At 54.0% G+C, this 13,907-nt stretch overlaps 3 protein-coding genes across 3 annotated transcripts; all 3 read left to right on the top strand.

The window, feature by feature from the left end:
• Positions 1 to 2,438: 2,438 nt before the first annotated feature.
• On the top strand, positions 2,439 to 3,551 carry ura3 (Orotidine 5'-phosphate decarboxylase; the record flags this gene model as incomplete). Its single annotated transcript, XM_037318370.1, has 1 exon — positions 2,439 to 3,551. The coding sequence occupies one exon, from the start codon at positions 2,439 to 2,441 to the stop codon at positions 3,549 to 3,551; it is 1,113 nt and encodes a 370-aa protein (XP_037183401.1).
• Positions 3,552 to 6,243: 2,692 nt separating this feature from the next.
• Positions 6,244 to 8,736, top strand: CGCA056_v003112 (putative transcriptional regulatory protein; the record flags this gene model as incomplete). Its single annotated transcript, XM_037318369.1, has 5 exons — positions 6,244 to 6,423; positions 6,495 to 7,229; positions 7,285 to 7,442; positions 7,501 to 8,031; positions 8,082 to 8,736. The coding sequence occupies 5 exons, from the start codon at positions 6,244 to 6,246 to the stop codon at positions 8,734 to 8,736; spliced, it is 2,259 nt and encodes a 752-aa protein (XP_037183400.1).
• Positions 8,737 to 11,181: 2,445 nt separating this feature from the next.
• CGCA056_v003111 (uncharacterized protein) lies at positions 11,182 to 13,527 on the top strand (the record flags this gene model as incomplete). The annotated part of the gene is made up of 6 exons (XM_037318368.1): positions 11,182 to 11,451; positions 11,891 to 12,058; positions 12,129 to 12,176; positions 12,238 to 12,523; positions 12,650 to 13,362; positions 13,420 to 13,527. 6 exons carry the CDS (start codon positions 11,182 to 11,184, stop codon positions 13,525 to 13,527), a joined length of 1,593 nt encoding a protein of 530 aa, XP_037183399.1.
• Between the last annotated feature and the right edge of the window lie 380 nt (positions 13,528 to 13,907).

Here is a 13,907-nt window from a genome sequence, read left to right as displayed (position 1 = left end):
CGGTGATTGGTGCGTCGGGCGGGCTCCGGCCTGGCAACTAGAGATTATTGGAGTTGCGCGTTGCGACAGACGGACCACCCTGAAAATGGGTATTGTGGCTGTTATGAGTGAGTGAGTGAGTGTGTGTGTGTGTGTGTGTGTGTGTGTGTGTGTGTGTCTCAATCATTACCGTGCTGGCGTTGCGTTGCTGTGTTGCCGTGGTGCGGCCAGCGTTCCAACCGCCCCTTGACCGCAGAGCTACACGTCACAGTCGCATTTGCAGGGTCTGGACGGGGAAAAGAAAAATACTTTCGTCGGACGTCGGTCTGGTTCCAGAACGTGCGAAAGGGTGGGTTCGAGCCCATCTCATCTGGTCGACCTACGCCCTTTTGGCTTTCGAGATCGACTCAGGCATTCTACCGTCAAGGGTTGCCGCGGCTCAAGCTTTTACAAGTTTGATTCCCATGGAACGCGACGGCGCCGTCACCCTCGCCGGCCCTTGGATGATCCGCCGCCACGGTGATGTGATATGGGCTGAAGTTGAGCTGGGTATCGATTCATTCAGTCACTTCAAACTAGCACTGAATTACCGGGGTGGCGGCCGGTGAGGCAGGCCGTCCTAACATATGCCTGGATGAAGTCTTTTGGGAGAACTGGCAAAAGGCATGGTCTGGTCTGCTTGCCGGGATGCCACATGGAAGGTCAGCATGCCTCCTATTTTAATTAGCCCACACCACAGGCTTTTTAGTCAATTCAGGGTGCAGAAGGGGGGGTCGGGATCATCTAGCCGTTCCAAGAACGGCGGTGTTCCTGGACTCTCCGAATCCGACCAGCAGGTAGAACATTGATATGGCACATGCCGTGGCTCTTTGGGATGATGAGGTAGATGAAGGACTTCGGCAAGTGTGGATTGAGTCTGAGAATGCAAGAGGGTTTTGGGGACAAGACTGACTGGCGTTCATGGAAGGAAGGGCCGACAAAAGAGGAGTTGCTTGCTTGCTTCACGGCGGGAAAATTGGACGGAAAAGGGTTTTGATGCATGCGCAACTGACAACTCGAGGTACGGCGCAGCGAAGAGCTTTTCGAGGTGAGGATGGATGGATGGATGGATGCCGCCGGGTCAGGTGGTACAGCCACGATAGTCGATCGGTGTTCAAGTCCCTCGCCTTGGGTATTCTCTCAGACCAATACCCATCGTACGAATGTCCGTACGTGGTAAGGTGGATGACAAGCAAGGTATGCGTACTTGCGTGGGGTGAGTGCTTTACGGAGAACTCCATAATGCTACAGGTAAGGTATGTAGACGAATACCTGAAGTAGGTACTACTCTGAATGCCTTACAGTACGGATATACCCTACCGTGCTTGGGGGCAATTCATTCCCTACCTACGGGGCTGGTCAAAGGTCAGGGGGCTCTGCTTTTAGTTACTTTTCTCTCTCTCCTCTTGAGTCCCAATTATATTGATCCTCGTCGTCTCCTCTCGTTTCGTCTGATTGACTGATTTGCTGGTATTTGCCCCATGCACTTTGGTTGTTGTTGTTGGCCTCCCGTTTTCTCTCTGTGACACCCACACACCCACTCAACATACACGCACTGTCTCTTGCTCTTGCTCCGTCTCTCTCACCCACTCACTCCCTCTGCCTCCTTCGCCGCTCTCTTTTTCTCTTTCTGCCGAGATCTTTGACAGTTGCCGCAGTACGCACCCCTTTCCATGAATCTCCATTGCCTCTCTCTCTGTCAAGTTCCCGCCAAAACCCCCCCCTTCCACTTCCGTTCCCTCTCTAGGCAATTGTGATGCAGAGAGCGAACGCGAACCCCTCCATGCCCATCTCTCCTCGTCCCCCCTCCCCCTCTGGCCCCTCGTCCAATTTTTAGCCCGCCGCCCTCAGTGTCTATCTAATCTTAAGCGCACCCCCACAGTCACATTTGCACACATCGACCTCACTAACTACTTTTTGTCTGTTTTAGTCTTCACTAAAAAGTCCAGCCCGCCTAGCTACCTGCTATCTTCTCCTTCTCTCTTACCCTTTTCTGCCCTCGTCCACTGGTCGGGTCTTGTCTGTCTCTCCCTCGATTTACGACAAAACCCAACGTACGGTCAAGAATACAGACGCACAATACCTTACTCCTCCAACGCTTCTCCCATTGTCTCGTTCACGCGATCCCCGCCCTCGCCGCATCCCGCCGCGGTCTCTACAAAAGCCCTGATTCGGCGCTACCTCTCAGCCATCTCGTCGTCACTTTCAGTTTCCCCTCTCTTTTGCTGGCTGCTGGCTTCCCCCTCACCAGCCGCCTTGCCACTGCGCTTGTCAAAGAACTCCTGCTCCGCTTTCCTGTCGCAGTCGGAAACTCTATCTTTGGGGACAACTTTCCCGGCATCTCACCACAAACACATCAATTCGACCTGCACTGCGCCAGACCCGATCGTCGTGTTAAAAGACACAAGCCATCTGCTAGGATGACTTCACACAGCACGCTCAAGGCGACTTTCGCCAGTCGCGCCGAGACGGCCACTCATCCGCTAACGACATATCTTTTGCGATTGATGGACCTGAAGGCCTCCAATCTGTGCCTCAGCGCTGACGTCCCCACCGCCCGAGAACTTCTCTACCTAGCCGACAAGGTCGGTCCCTCCATCGTCGTTTTGAAGACGCATCACGATATTGTTGCAGGATGGGATTTCAACCCGCAGACGGGCACTGGAGCCAAGCTTGGCGCATTGGCCCGTAAGCACGGCTTCCTCATCTTCGAGGATCGCAAGTTTGGTGACATTGGAAATACGGTACAGATGCAGTACGTCGCGGGCTCTGCACGGATAGTTGAATGGGCGCACATCATCAATGTCAACATGGTCCCTGGCAAAGCTGCCGTTACTTCTCTTGCCGAGGCCGCAGCTAGGTGGAGGGAACGCTACCCTTACGAAGTAAGGACATCGGTCACAGTCGGTACGCCCAGATCAGAAAGCTTCGACGACTACGACGAGGACCAGGCGAACGACTTGCACTCTGCGGAACATACCATTGGCGCCCCTCGCCCGGCCGACGTTAATGGCCGCAAGGGCAGCATCGTCTCCATTACCACCTTGACGCAACATTTCGAACCTGCCCCTTCCCCGAGGTTTCCCCGCAATGAGTCGCACGGTGACGATATTCTCTACGCCGGCATCGAGGAGGCCCCAATGGACCGTGGTCTTCTGATCCTGGCGCAAATGTCGAGTGCTGGAAATTTCATGAACAAGGAGTACACACAAGCTTGTGTGGAGGCCGCCAGGGAGCACAAGAGCTTCGTAATGGGATTCGTCTCCCAGGAAAGTCTGAACACCGAGCCCGAAGATGCCTTCATCCATATGACCCCTGGATGCCAGCTGCCGCCCGAAGGTGACGAAGAGAACGGAGGTGTCGCCGGGGACGGCAAAGGCCAGCAGTACAACACGCCTCAGAAGCTGGTCGAGCTCTGCGGAACGGACATCGTCATCGTCGGTCGCGGCATCTTGAAGGCAGGCGATCCTCAGTCGGAGGCTGAGAGATACCGCAGAAAGGCGTGGAAGGCGTATCTCTCTCGGGTAGCGTAGGCGGTTCCTCCTCACATCACACCAATACCCAGGCGTGTTCATCTTTGTGTGTTTTTTACTCCTCCAGTCGCGTCATCCCTTCTTCGTGGCTCTCGGCGATGTCTCCAAACACTGTTGTCGTCGGTTTATGCATGTCGGTCTGCAATGATGTTCGTATCGTAGAGATTAGGGAGTAGCACTAGGGGCACTGGGACGGTTTCTTAGACGGGATCTCGGTGATCCGGCATGGACCAACAAAAAAAGGAATTGGGTTGGCGTTGGAGAATCATTTTTTATTAGGTGGTGGACTGTCACACTTGATATATCTTTCAATTGACCACGTCTGCAACACATCTACTGCTGTTCTTCTCGATCGCCAGCGCCATGGGACTTGCCCTCGATCGTGAACATCGCACCGGTTCATCGAGCACGTTGGTGGGAGACTGAGTAGAGCGTTCTTACTCGACGTCGGTGATCGGCAATCGAAAGTGACGTACCCTCAAAGCCGTTACTCGCCCTTCGCACCCGATTTGACAGGCAATAGGCGGGAAGGTTCTCATGGACAGCATGGCATGTGTGGCATGTGGCATTGGCGTGGTACGGCGAGGCATGGCATGGCATGGCATGGCACGGTGCAGGCCCGGGGAGGCAACAGGGAAGGGCATGACCTCACAGCCGTAGATGGAGGAGGGAAGGACGAGATTGCAGGTGCAGGGTGAGGGTGGATGGGCATCATTGGCGGTACTGGTGGTGGGCGGTTGAGGTTAGAGACGAAAGGGCCGACGAGAAAGAAGAGGGAGGTACCATGGTACATAGTAGTGTTCTGAGGCGACGGGCTGGAGGAGGACAAGGTTCCCCGGGATGCAACATGTTCTCGATGAGCTGCGAGATTCAAGAAGGCTATTTTCCCCAATCCCTCAAGACGCATGGAGAATTTAAAGTGCACCTGGGCAGTTGCCACGCGCAGCGCAGGGGCAGCCGGCGGTCATGGTCGTCCTGTCTTTCCAGACGACTTCGAAGCCTGAAAGGCAGTGGTGCGACGACCCCACGAGGCATGGTACGGCTCATTGGACTCGGGACTTGCTGTAGGACGGGAGCAGGATGTGCTAAGTAAGGTACGCCGTAAGGTCAGATCAGGTAGGTGACGGCCATAGCATTTTCGGCGTGCGTGCCCTGTCGGCGCCCTGCCGGCCCTACCCCTCCACGTTGTCATCTCTGATGCTTCATAGAGTGTGTGGGCATGCCATGCTGCTGCTGCTGCTGCTGCTGCTGCCGCCGCCGCCGCCTCTGCTGCGAACGCGAACGGTGCGGAACGCTCGCCGCCTTGACGTGACTATGTCTGTGTGGTGTGGTCTTTTCTTTTCTTCCATTTGTTGACCATCTCAATTTGATTTTACCCCCATTTCCCCTTCCCTTTCGCAATCCGAGTATTGGTTAGGTTGGTCGCCGATCAAAGGTCACCCATAATCTGAGGGGCCACTCCATGTCGGCAAAGCAGCAAGACCAGGCCACCCCACGTTTTGCTACAACCTGCTGCATGTAAGCGATCGCAAACCAGGAAGCTATCTTAGCTTGTGCCAGAAAGCAGAGTATGCTGCCTTGAGGCGGCCGCTCGTTCGCGGTTGCGTCGTTGACGGCATGCCTCTGTGTGTGTGTGTGTGTGTGTGTGTGTGTGTGTGTGTGTTGGGTCTCGTCGGTTCCCGTCGTATCTTGTCTTGCCTTGTCCAATACGAGTTTGCCGTGGCAGGTCTGCAAGTCGCATACCTTAAATCTTCTCCCGTGATACTCGTGTCACCGCGCCTGGTTTGATGGTGTGCAGTGCCAGTGAGTGAGGTGGTGCAATGGATGATGGATGGCCGGCCTCTCGGGGTTAAGAAGGCCTTAGGGATTTCCATTTACCATTGAAGTACCTTACTCTGCCCCGAGCTCCTGGGTTACCCTACCTTAGACCGTCTCCCGGCCCCACCGTCGACCGGCCACATGCCTTGCCGCAGCGTCACCTCTCGTCGTGGTTGGTAGGAAGTAAGAAGCAGAAAGCAGAAGCAGACTGCCTGCCATTCTGGGCCCCGGCACATTTACATACCTTGCAAGACGGATCATTCATACACATTCGCCTGTCCTATTCCCAGCTTTCGCATCTCTTGGCCCTGCCCACCGCTGTTGTCAGTCTCGCGTCTTCTGCTTTGCCTGTCTCAACTCTTCTTCCCATCTGTTCTACTGCCCACCTGGCCAATGCAGCAAGAGGAGGCCCTGTCCATCGAGTTTGCTTGTGGCGGGTCCATACCGTCAAACCTCCTTACCTGACGAAGTACACAGTTTTTCCATATTCTCCGTGTCCATCCATTCCACCTCCTTCCCTGACGGAGACAAGGTAGAGAAGAACTGGGACCTTGCTTCCGTAATCACCAAATCTGCCGACCACAAATCCTCGACAAAGACTCACCAAAAGCCCACGCGGCGGCTGCATTGCTGCTTCTTTTTTTTCTGCTTTGCGCCGGCCTGCGCGCTCTCAACACCGCACCATCCACTGGGCCTTCCACGCTCTAAGCCGGCGTGGAATCCAAAGACACAGCTCCCACACGTTCGACGTACGATTTATCGATCGCCGCGCCCACCTTCGCAGATCGCGCCGCGTCTCCCCGCATACGATACACTCCTCCCGTTCTCCTCACCACCAACTCTCTAGAGGAATCGACTACCACGACGGCCGACGATGGCCGACGACCGGCGCAACAGCTCCGAAAGCTCGCCGTCCGCGCGGGAGGGGCAGAACCAGAACCCGGCGCCGACCCAAAATCCGCCCCATGGCCAAACTCAAGATGCTCGCCCGCCACCAAAGAAGCGCAGAAGAGTTGTGATATCTTGCACAGAGTGCCATCGGCGCAAGCAAAAGGTCAGTCTACCACTATCTCGAGCGCCTCGTTGCCAAGTTATCCTGTAACAAGACTGACATTGCTGCCGTAGTGTGATCGAGACTTGCCTTGCGCCAATTGTAAGTCACGCAATAAACAGGACGCGTGCAAATACGAGACGGGCGCGCCGACTGCGAAAGAGCATCGGAAAGCGGAGGCCGAGGGTTCGAGGATGACGCAGGTCCAAAGCCTATCCAATGTCGCCGCGAATTGGGGTTACTCCCACGCCGGGGCATCAACACTCGGCCTCATGAGAAAAATCGAAAGCGCAAATGGCGACGGCTCCATGTCCCATTTGAGCGGTGCAACTCAAATCGAGGATCAATTCGCTACAAAAGAGCGGTACAAGTCGCTGATCAGACAACTGCCGGCCAAGGGCTACATCGAGAAGCTCATTGAGGTCTACTTCCGCGAGTTCAACTGGCAGTACTACGCCCTGGAAGAGGATCTTTTTATGCAGCAATTTGCCGAGTGGAACAACCTGCCCTTCAGCGTTCTCTCCAACTCGGGACCGCAGGGCCTCTCGCCTGACTTGAGAGTGTTCCCAGCCTTGCTGTTCCAGGTTTTGGCCACGGCTCTTTTGACCCTTCCTGAAGGGTCGCATGAGTTCTACGAGCATCTCAAGTATGCTGGGAATATGACCTTTGAAGATCTGGCCGCAGACTACAGCGAGTCTGGCGTGGGGATTTTGTCATTGCTAGGAAAGCGGCAAATCACCCTGACGACGGTCCAAGCGTCCTTCCTCCGGGCGGCATTTCTCAAATACATGGCCAAAGTAACCGAGTCGGTAAGTAATTGTTGTGTGTTTTTCCAGAGACTCTCGAAACTTACACCGAATGAAGTGGCATGCCATTGGTAGTGCGATTAGAGACGCCCAAGAAATCGGTATGCACCGGGATAGCTTGGATCCCCAGCCAGTCAGCGGTGAGACTGAAGATGTTCTGGAAAACATGTGGTTGATTCAGCGGAGACGCAAGTTATACATGGTTCTGATGACATGGTGAGAGCAACTGCCGCGAACAAGGATGGCGGGACATGACTCGGCTGACACCGAACAGGGACATTCATTGTGCGTTAGTACTGGGACGTCCTGGTAGCATTGACTGGCGCATACTTCCGCCAAGTTTGCCGATAGATACGCCGTTACCAAAGGACCGTCGCAAGACACCCATTGCGCCAAGAGACGATGAGAAAGACCCCCCGACGCCATTGACCAGGGGTATCTGGGCATTCAAGCTCGTGGGACCGATGCGGGAGATCCTAGAGCTGGAGCACGATGGCCCGTGTCCCAAAGACTATTCCAAGGTCGATCGTGTACACCAGATGTGTATGGAACTGGACGAAACGACACCCGCCTATTTTCGTCTGGAGAATCCAGACAGGAGGTGGGATGACGAGCCATCATGCTACTGGCTTCAATCGGCCCGCTTTTACTTGCCGCAGATGAATTTGTTCAATTTGATGGCACTGCACCGGCCCTACATCTTCAACAGACCAAAGAGCCGGACCGAAGCGCTCAAGGCGAGCATCGAAATGCTGCATCGCCAAATGCTCACGTTCCAGGGTCTCGACGCAGGGTCGTGGCGCAAGTAAGTTTTCATGGGTAAGAGACGTGATTCATCACTGACTGGGCAACTAGCTTCTCGCTATTCTTTGGAAGCTTTGATGCCGTGGTGCTGATGGCGACAATATACATCCTCTTCCCGAAAGAGAATCTGGATATGGCAGGAAGCGCCATGCAGCACTTCCACTGGACAACGGAGAGGTTCGAGGCGATGCAAGAGAGAAACCCCCTGGCAAAGGCCGCCAAAGGAGTCTTGCAAGCGATATTCGTTAAGTTCAAGAAAGCAGTAGGGAATCCGGCGCCGCCGCCAAGCTTGTCGAGTATCGCAGCGCAGACGCCCGCGTCAACGACGGAGAGTAGCAGCAGCATATCAGCACGTGGTTCCGTGTCAACCACGGCGAACACAGCAGACACGCCAGTTAGCAAGAGCAGCACCGTAGCAACACCGACATCGCTGCCAACAGCACCAGAGACATCCTCGTACCCCCTACCCTCATCACACTCGGAATGGACGATGCCCAATAGCTGGGACTTTACCTCGATCGCGCCACTCTTCCCGATGGGAGATCTCATCTATCACGACCTGAACGGAATACCGGAGGACGGATCATTACCGGCATGGGGGGCAGCGACGCCGCCACCACCGGCAGCCGGACAGACGTTTGAAGGTGATTTTGGGAACGATAGTGTGTGGAATATTCTAAACCAGTACGACCCGACGACCGCTTGAAACCCAGTTTGGAAGCTTAGTTGACAGGAAAGAAGCGAAAGCCACGAAAAGGGCGGCGGCCCAGACTTGATCAGCCGACAATGGGGAATGCTCTGGAAACAAAAAGAAGGAGTGTGAGAACTCTGAGCAAACGACAAGGCGACATTGGTGTTCAAACAAAACACAAGAGAACAGCAGATGAGAGAGGCTCGCTTGGTGGCGGCGGCTGAGTACATGACTTTGGCGTATTGTCATTGGCTGTATTTGTTGGTGGGCTCGATTGTGCACTTCCACGGTCGTTGAGTTGACGCCGGACGTCCCCTGTCAAGATGTCAGCAACCCAGTTAGGTGGCAGAGGGCACAGAGGGCAGTCGGGGGATCCCCAACGTGCAGGGCCACGGCATGCGATTTAGCGCCAGCGGAGACGCTGCTCGCTTGGTACGGTTGCTTGCCGGTTCCAGGACCAGATGTGCATTTGCAAACGCCATGTTCACAAAGTGCAATCGATCCTATTTGGTCACTTTAGGAGGAGAGATAGCAACGATGCGAGATTGAGGACGGGCGTCCAAGAGGGATGAGAGGGAAACAATCTTCAACGACTTATTACTCAAAACCAGAAAATGCCCTCAAATCGATACTTGATTATTGTGTCTTGTGAATGGAACATCATGTTGGTTGGTGACAGGGATACCCGCAGTGTAATAAGGCGAGGTATCCGTACCTAGCCCAGGAAAGACGGGAGCGACGACAAGACTGGGCGGACTCGTATCCGAGAAAGTGAGACGACAGGTGGGCAATTTTTTCATCGCATTAAATTTTTGAATTTTTTTTTCCCCCGACCAAACTGCCAGGGAGGAAAAGAAATCAATCTACGCCCAGTGGACGCGTCGTGGCGTGTCTGACGTCTTATCACACAATTGCTTTTTCCTTTTCCCGCAATCGCTTCCATCCGTAAATCCTTTTTCCCCAGCTTCGATCGCAGAGACGACCATCAGCGGTCTCCATCCAGAAAATTTGTACCGGGACCCAGCAGGAAATCAGATGCAGGTTGCTTCTGGCTCACCGCTTTCTTTCTTTCTCCCTCTCTTCCTCTTTCTGCATGCCTTTCTGTTTCCTCTGCGCGTCTAAGCAAGAAACAGAAAGCAGGAAACAGAAATCTGCATGTTGAAAAGACAGTTGTTGGACCATTCGCATGACCAGGGTTCGTTTCCTATAAATTCGAGGACGCCGGGGACGTTCACACAGCACGGCTGCGAGACACACGCCCAACGTTGGACCAAGCCAGTTCGATATTCATCGAGGTTGCCTTTTCAGTCTGGCCGTTAATTATTCACCGGTTTTGTCGTTGACCAGCCCAGCCCTGGTCTCGCAATCTCAGACATACATACATACATCCATTACCTCCCACCGCTGCTGCACCACCGCCTTGCGTCGCCTCACAGCGCGTCACTTAACTATCTTACACTCTCCTTGCCTCGAGGCATTCTCGTTGTCCACATTAGATCGCGCTCGCCTCCATCGCTACTTTCACCAACCTCGCATTAGCTTGAGGTGAAGGTCCTGACTACGTTAGCTTGTCCGACTCGGAACGCCTTGGTCGCATCGCATCGCACATCGCATCGCATCGCATTCCAGCCCCAGCCAAATCCAGCCCTGCGCAAGCATCATCACCACTCTACCTACCTTACCTTAACCTTCCCTCCTTCGTCTTTCCCTTTGCATCCTTTGGCGATCCAAGCTCGAATTGGTCACCTATCGTCCCCCGTCCTTACTGCACCGCGTGGTCTCTCTTTGCAAAGGCACGTCACCTTTAATTAGCTGAACGCACGATTTTTTTATTTTTATTTTTGCTTTGGAGAGTCGCGGTCAGCCAGATAAAACTTTTTCCGTCTCCTACCTGACTTTCGCCGCTCTTGCTGCTACTCGCGCAAGCCTGATCAACACACGAACCGCACGCTTCTCTTTCCTTCCAGCAGGAACAACCTTCCACAGAGCAGATTACCGTATTTAGGTTTATTTGGTCGAATAAGAAGAGGACAAGGCAGGCAGGCGCAACGCACCTCGACTTTACCTACCTTAGGTACCTACCTACCTACCTACAGACAAGCAGGCATACCTCGCACACCTACCTTACCTCAGTCTCACAGTACCTATCTTACCTTCCCCGACCCTGAATCTGCCTCGGGCGGCTGGTGATACCAAACGCGACCCAAGCACAGGCACGGTACTTTATTCTATTGCCTGTGTCGTCTCCCCTAAGCACCAATAGCAACTGCAGACATCCCGTCCCTGCTGTCTACAGTCACTTGTGCACAACAAGTCCACCCTCACCTGCTGCTTGCTGCCTTACCATCGATACCTTGCCTTTCCTTTCCTCACCTCACCTCACATCGCCTGCACCCACACCCACCTATCTACACCTGCAGCATCGGCCGGGTCACACCCAGCCCCAGTCTCTCGATCCAAATGTCGACCAAAAGCAGCACCACCACCACCTCTTCCACCTTCTCTACCAACGCCAATACAACCCCTGCTGCTCCCTACCTTCTTACGAGCCAGTCCCCCTTGCCTTCCCTTTCCTCTCCGCCCGGTGTCAACGTTCGCTTCCCATCTGCTATCGGCCTCAAGAGCATGGAGAGAGCGAAACCCGTCGCAATGAGCTCCGAAATCATGGACTTTGTCGGCCGTTATCAAACCTTGCAGGGTTATCAAGCTGCCAGCGACCAGTTGATGAAGGTGGGTTTCGCTTTTCCCTTTCACCCCCTGTTCGAGTCTTCCTTCCCGTTTCCTACCCTTCAAATGGGGCTTCCTTTAAGCTTCCTTCTGGTCTGCAGAGGGACCAAAGCTCCATTCCAAACCCATGCCCGCCGCTGCAAAGCATACCTTATTTGCTCTTCCCCAGACAGCTCCATCGGCCTAGGTAGCTCAGCCCAATCCGGCCCTGTCTGGTACATATCGCCGTGGCTCTCTGGGGAGGCTTCGCGCTGTACAATGCCTCGCCTGCTTGGTGTCTCACCTCATCGTCTCTGCCCCGCCCCATTACCATTTGCATGCGATGCGCGACGAGATGAACCATCGCTCCGTTCCTGCTGGAATTTCACTTTTTCGCATAGAATTAGAGTTCGGAATGCCAGATGAAATGCTTCATTGAGCTAATCGTCTCTTTCTTCCACAGGACCTTTTGATATATGCCAAAGAGATTGAGCGTACAATTGGAGAAGAAAACAGAATCCTCAAGCAGAAGCTGCGCAACGCTGAGCTCGATCTTGACCATGCCACCATTTCGAGAAGAGAGATGCAGCAGACGCTGTCGGGCCTTGAGTCAGATAACAACTATCTCAAGGTAAACAGAGGAACCACCGGTTGCTGGACAGCAGCCTGTTCTGGAGGCTCAGAGTTGCTGAACTTTGTAGAACCGCAATCCCTACGTCTTGATACTTATTGACGGCGATGGCCTCCTTGTACGCGGAACCTCGGTCTCTATCCTGGTATTTTGATCAAACGCTGACTCGAGCCATTCAGTTCCAAGAAACATACATCAAGCAGGGTATCGAGGGTGGCAAGCAAGCGGCCTACACCCTTCGATCCGCCGTCGCCGAATACGTTGGCAGCCAATCGGGCGAAGTTGAGATTATTGCCAAAGTTTGCGCAAACATGTCGGGCCTCGCAAGAGCCATGCGCCGTGACGGCTGCTTGGATAGCGAGTCCGAACTCAAGGAGTTTTCGTTAGGCTTTACACAAGCTAAAGCTTCATTTGATTTCATAGACGTCGGTCACGGTAAGGAACGTGCCGACTCGAAAATCAAAGGTACGTTTCCCGCGATGCTGCCGGCTCTGGGATGGTTATTCGGCAGGTCACGCGACCCAAGATATCAGCCCCTGTTGGGCAGCCTCGTTGTGCTTGGCCAGTTGCTGACTCGATTACCCTGTGCAGAGGCTACGCGATGGCATTTGAGAAACTACAATTGCAGACAGATTTTGCTAGGCATCTCCCACGACGCAGGATATGCTCCGTTTCTTGACGAGATCCTTCAGGATGCGGATACCCGCGCGAGAGTGAGCCTTATTGAGGGCTTTGCAACGGTCAGAGAGCTGAAGAATACCAATGTCCACATTCTGGACCCTCTCCCCAGCCTTTTCCGAAACCAAAAGCTTGTTGACCGAAGTGGCGATCGCTCGGCTGAATCCACCTACTTCAAACCGACGACCACGTCGCCAACTCTTGCAGTTTCTTCGCCAGCCTCCGCCACTACGCCCTCCTCTTCTTCCTGGGCCGGCGTCACCAAAGCGAGTCCACCTCCTCAAATCACAACTCCGTTAGCCAACAAAAACGTCAACATCCCAATTCGGACGGCCTCTCAGCCGAAACTGCACACTCCAACATGGAATCCTGGCGAGCGCGGGATTGATCCCCCGATCCCCATTAACCAGTCAGCTCTGGAGAACATCAAGAAACGGACTGGGGCCGCAAAGCTATGCAACAACCACTACCTCCGTGGACCCTGCGCCAAGGGTGACGAATGCTGCTTTGAGCACAAGTATCGTCCTAACGCAGACGAAATCAATGCCATTGCTCATTTGACCCGTCTGAACCCCTGCACCAGTGGTCAGGAGTGCGACGTCGAAAACTGCATTTATGGACATCACGTAAGTTGTGTCCTGTGTTTTTCTTCTTGGAAGAGTCCATTGCTCACTATTCCTCAGTGCCCCAGCGTGGTCGGCAACACTTGCACCCATCCATTTTGCAAGTTCCGCATTACTGACCACCCCCCTGGTACGAAATTCAAGAATGCCAAGATCCACGAGAACTAGAAACCGAAAGATCGTTCTCAAGGAGGAAGGACAATTTACTTGGGGAGATGCAGATTTATGCTCTGGTCTGGTTGCACATAGGACGCAATCGGGATAGATAGACAGCTGGGGTGTAGTATGTGTTCGTAGATGGACGAACAACTGGCAAAATGTCGGAACATTCCTCTTCTTGCGGCTAATTCAATATTATTTCCTGAAACCGTTGCTCTTTGTGACGCTCCCATCCCATGTTTTGGGGGTGAAGCCGTTGTTGAACTTCGTTATGAGATGACGTTCCGACAAGCTGTCCCGCTTTAGCACGCACCTCCAGCTCTTGAGGTGAACCCTGGCCGCCACGGTGGGCCGCGCAGTGTCATTTTCCCCCACCACGGCGAACCGTC

Source organism: Colletotrichum aenigma, assembly GCF_013390185.1.
Source record: "Colletotrichum aenigma strain Cg56 chromosome Unknown KSG_Cg56_contig02, whole genome shotgun sequence".
Taxonomy (NCBI): Eukaryota; Fungi; Ascomycota; class Sordariomycetes; order Glomerellales; family Glomerellaceae; genus Colletotrichum; species Colletotrichum aenigma.
This window is presented reverse-complemented; position numbering and strand designations above follow the sequence as displayed.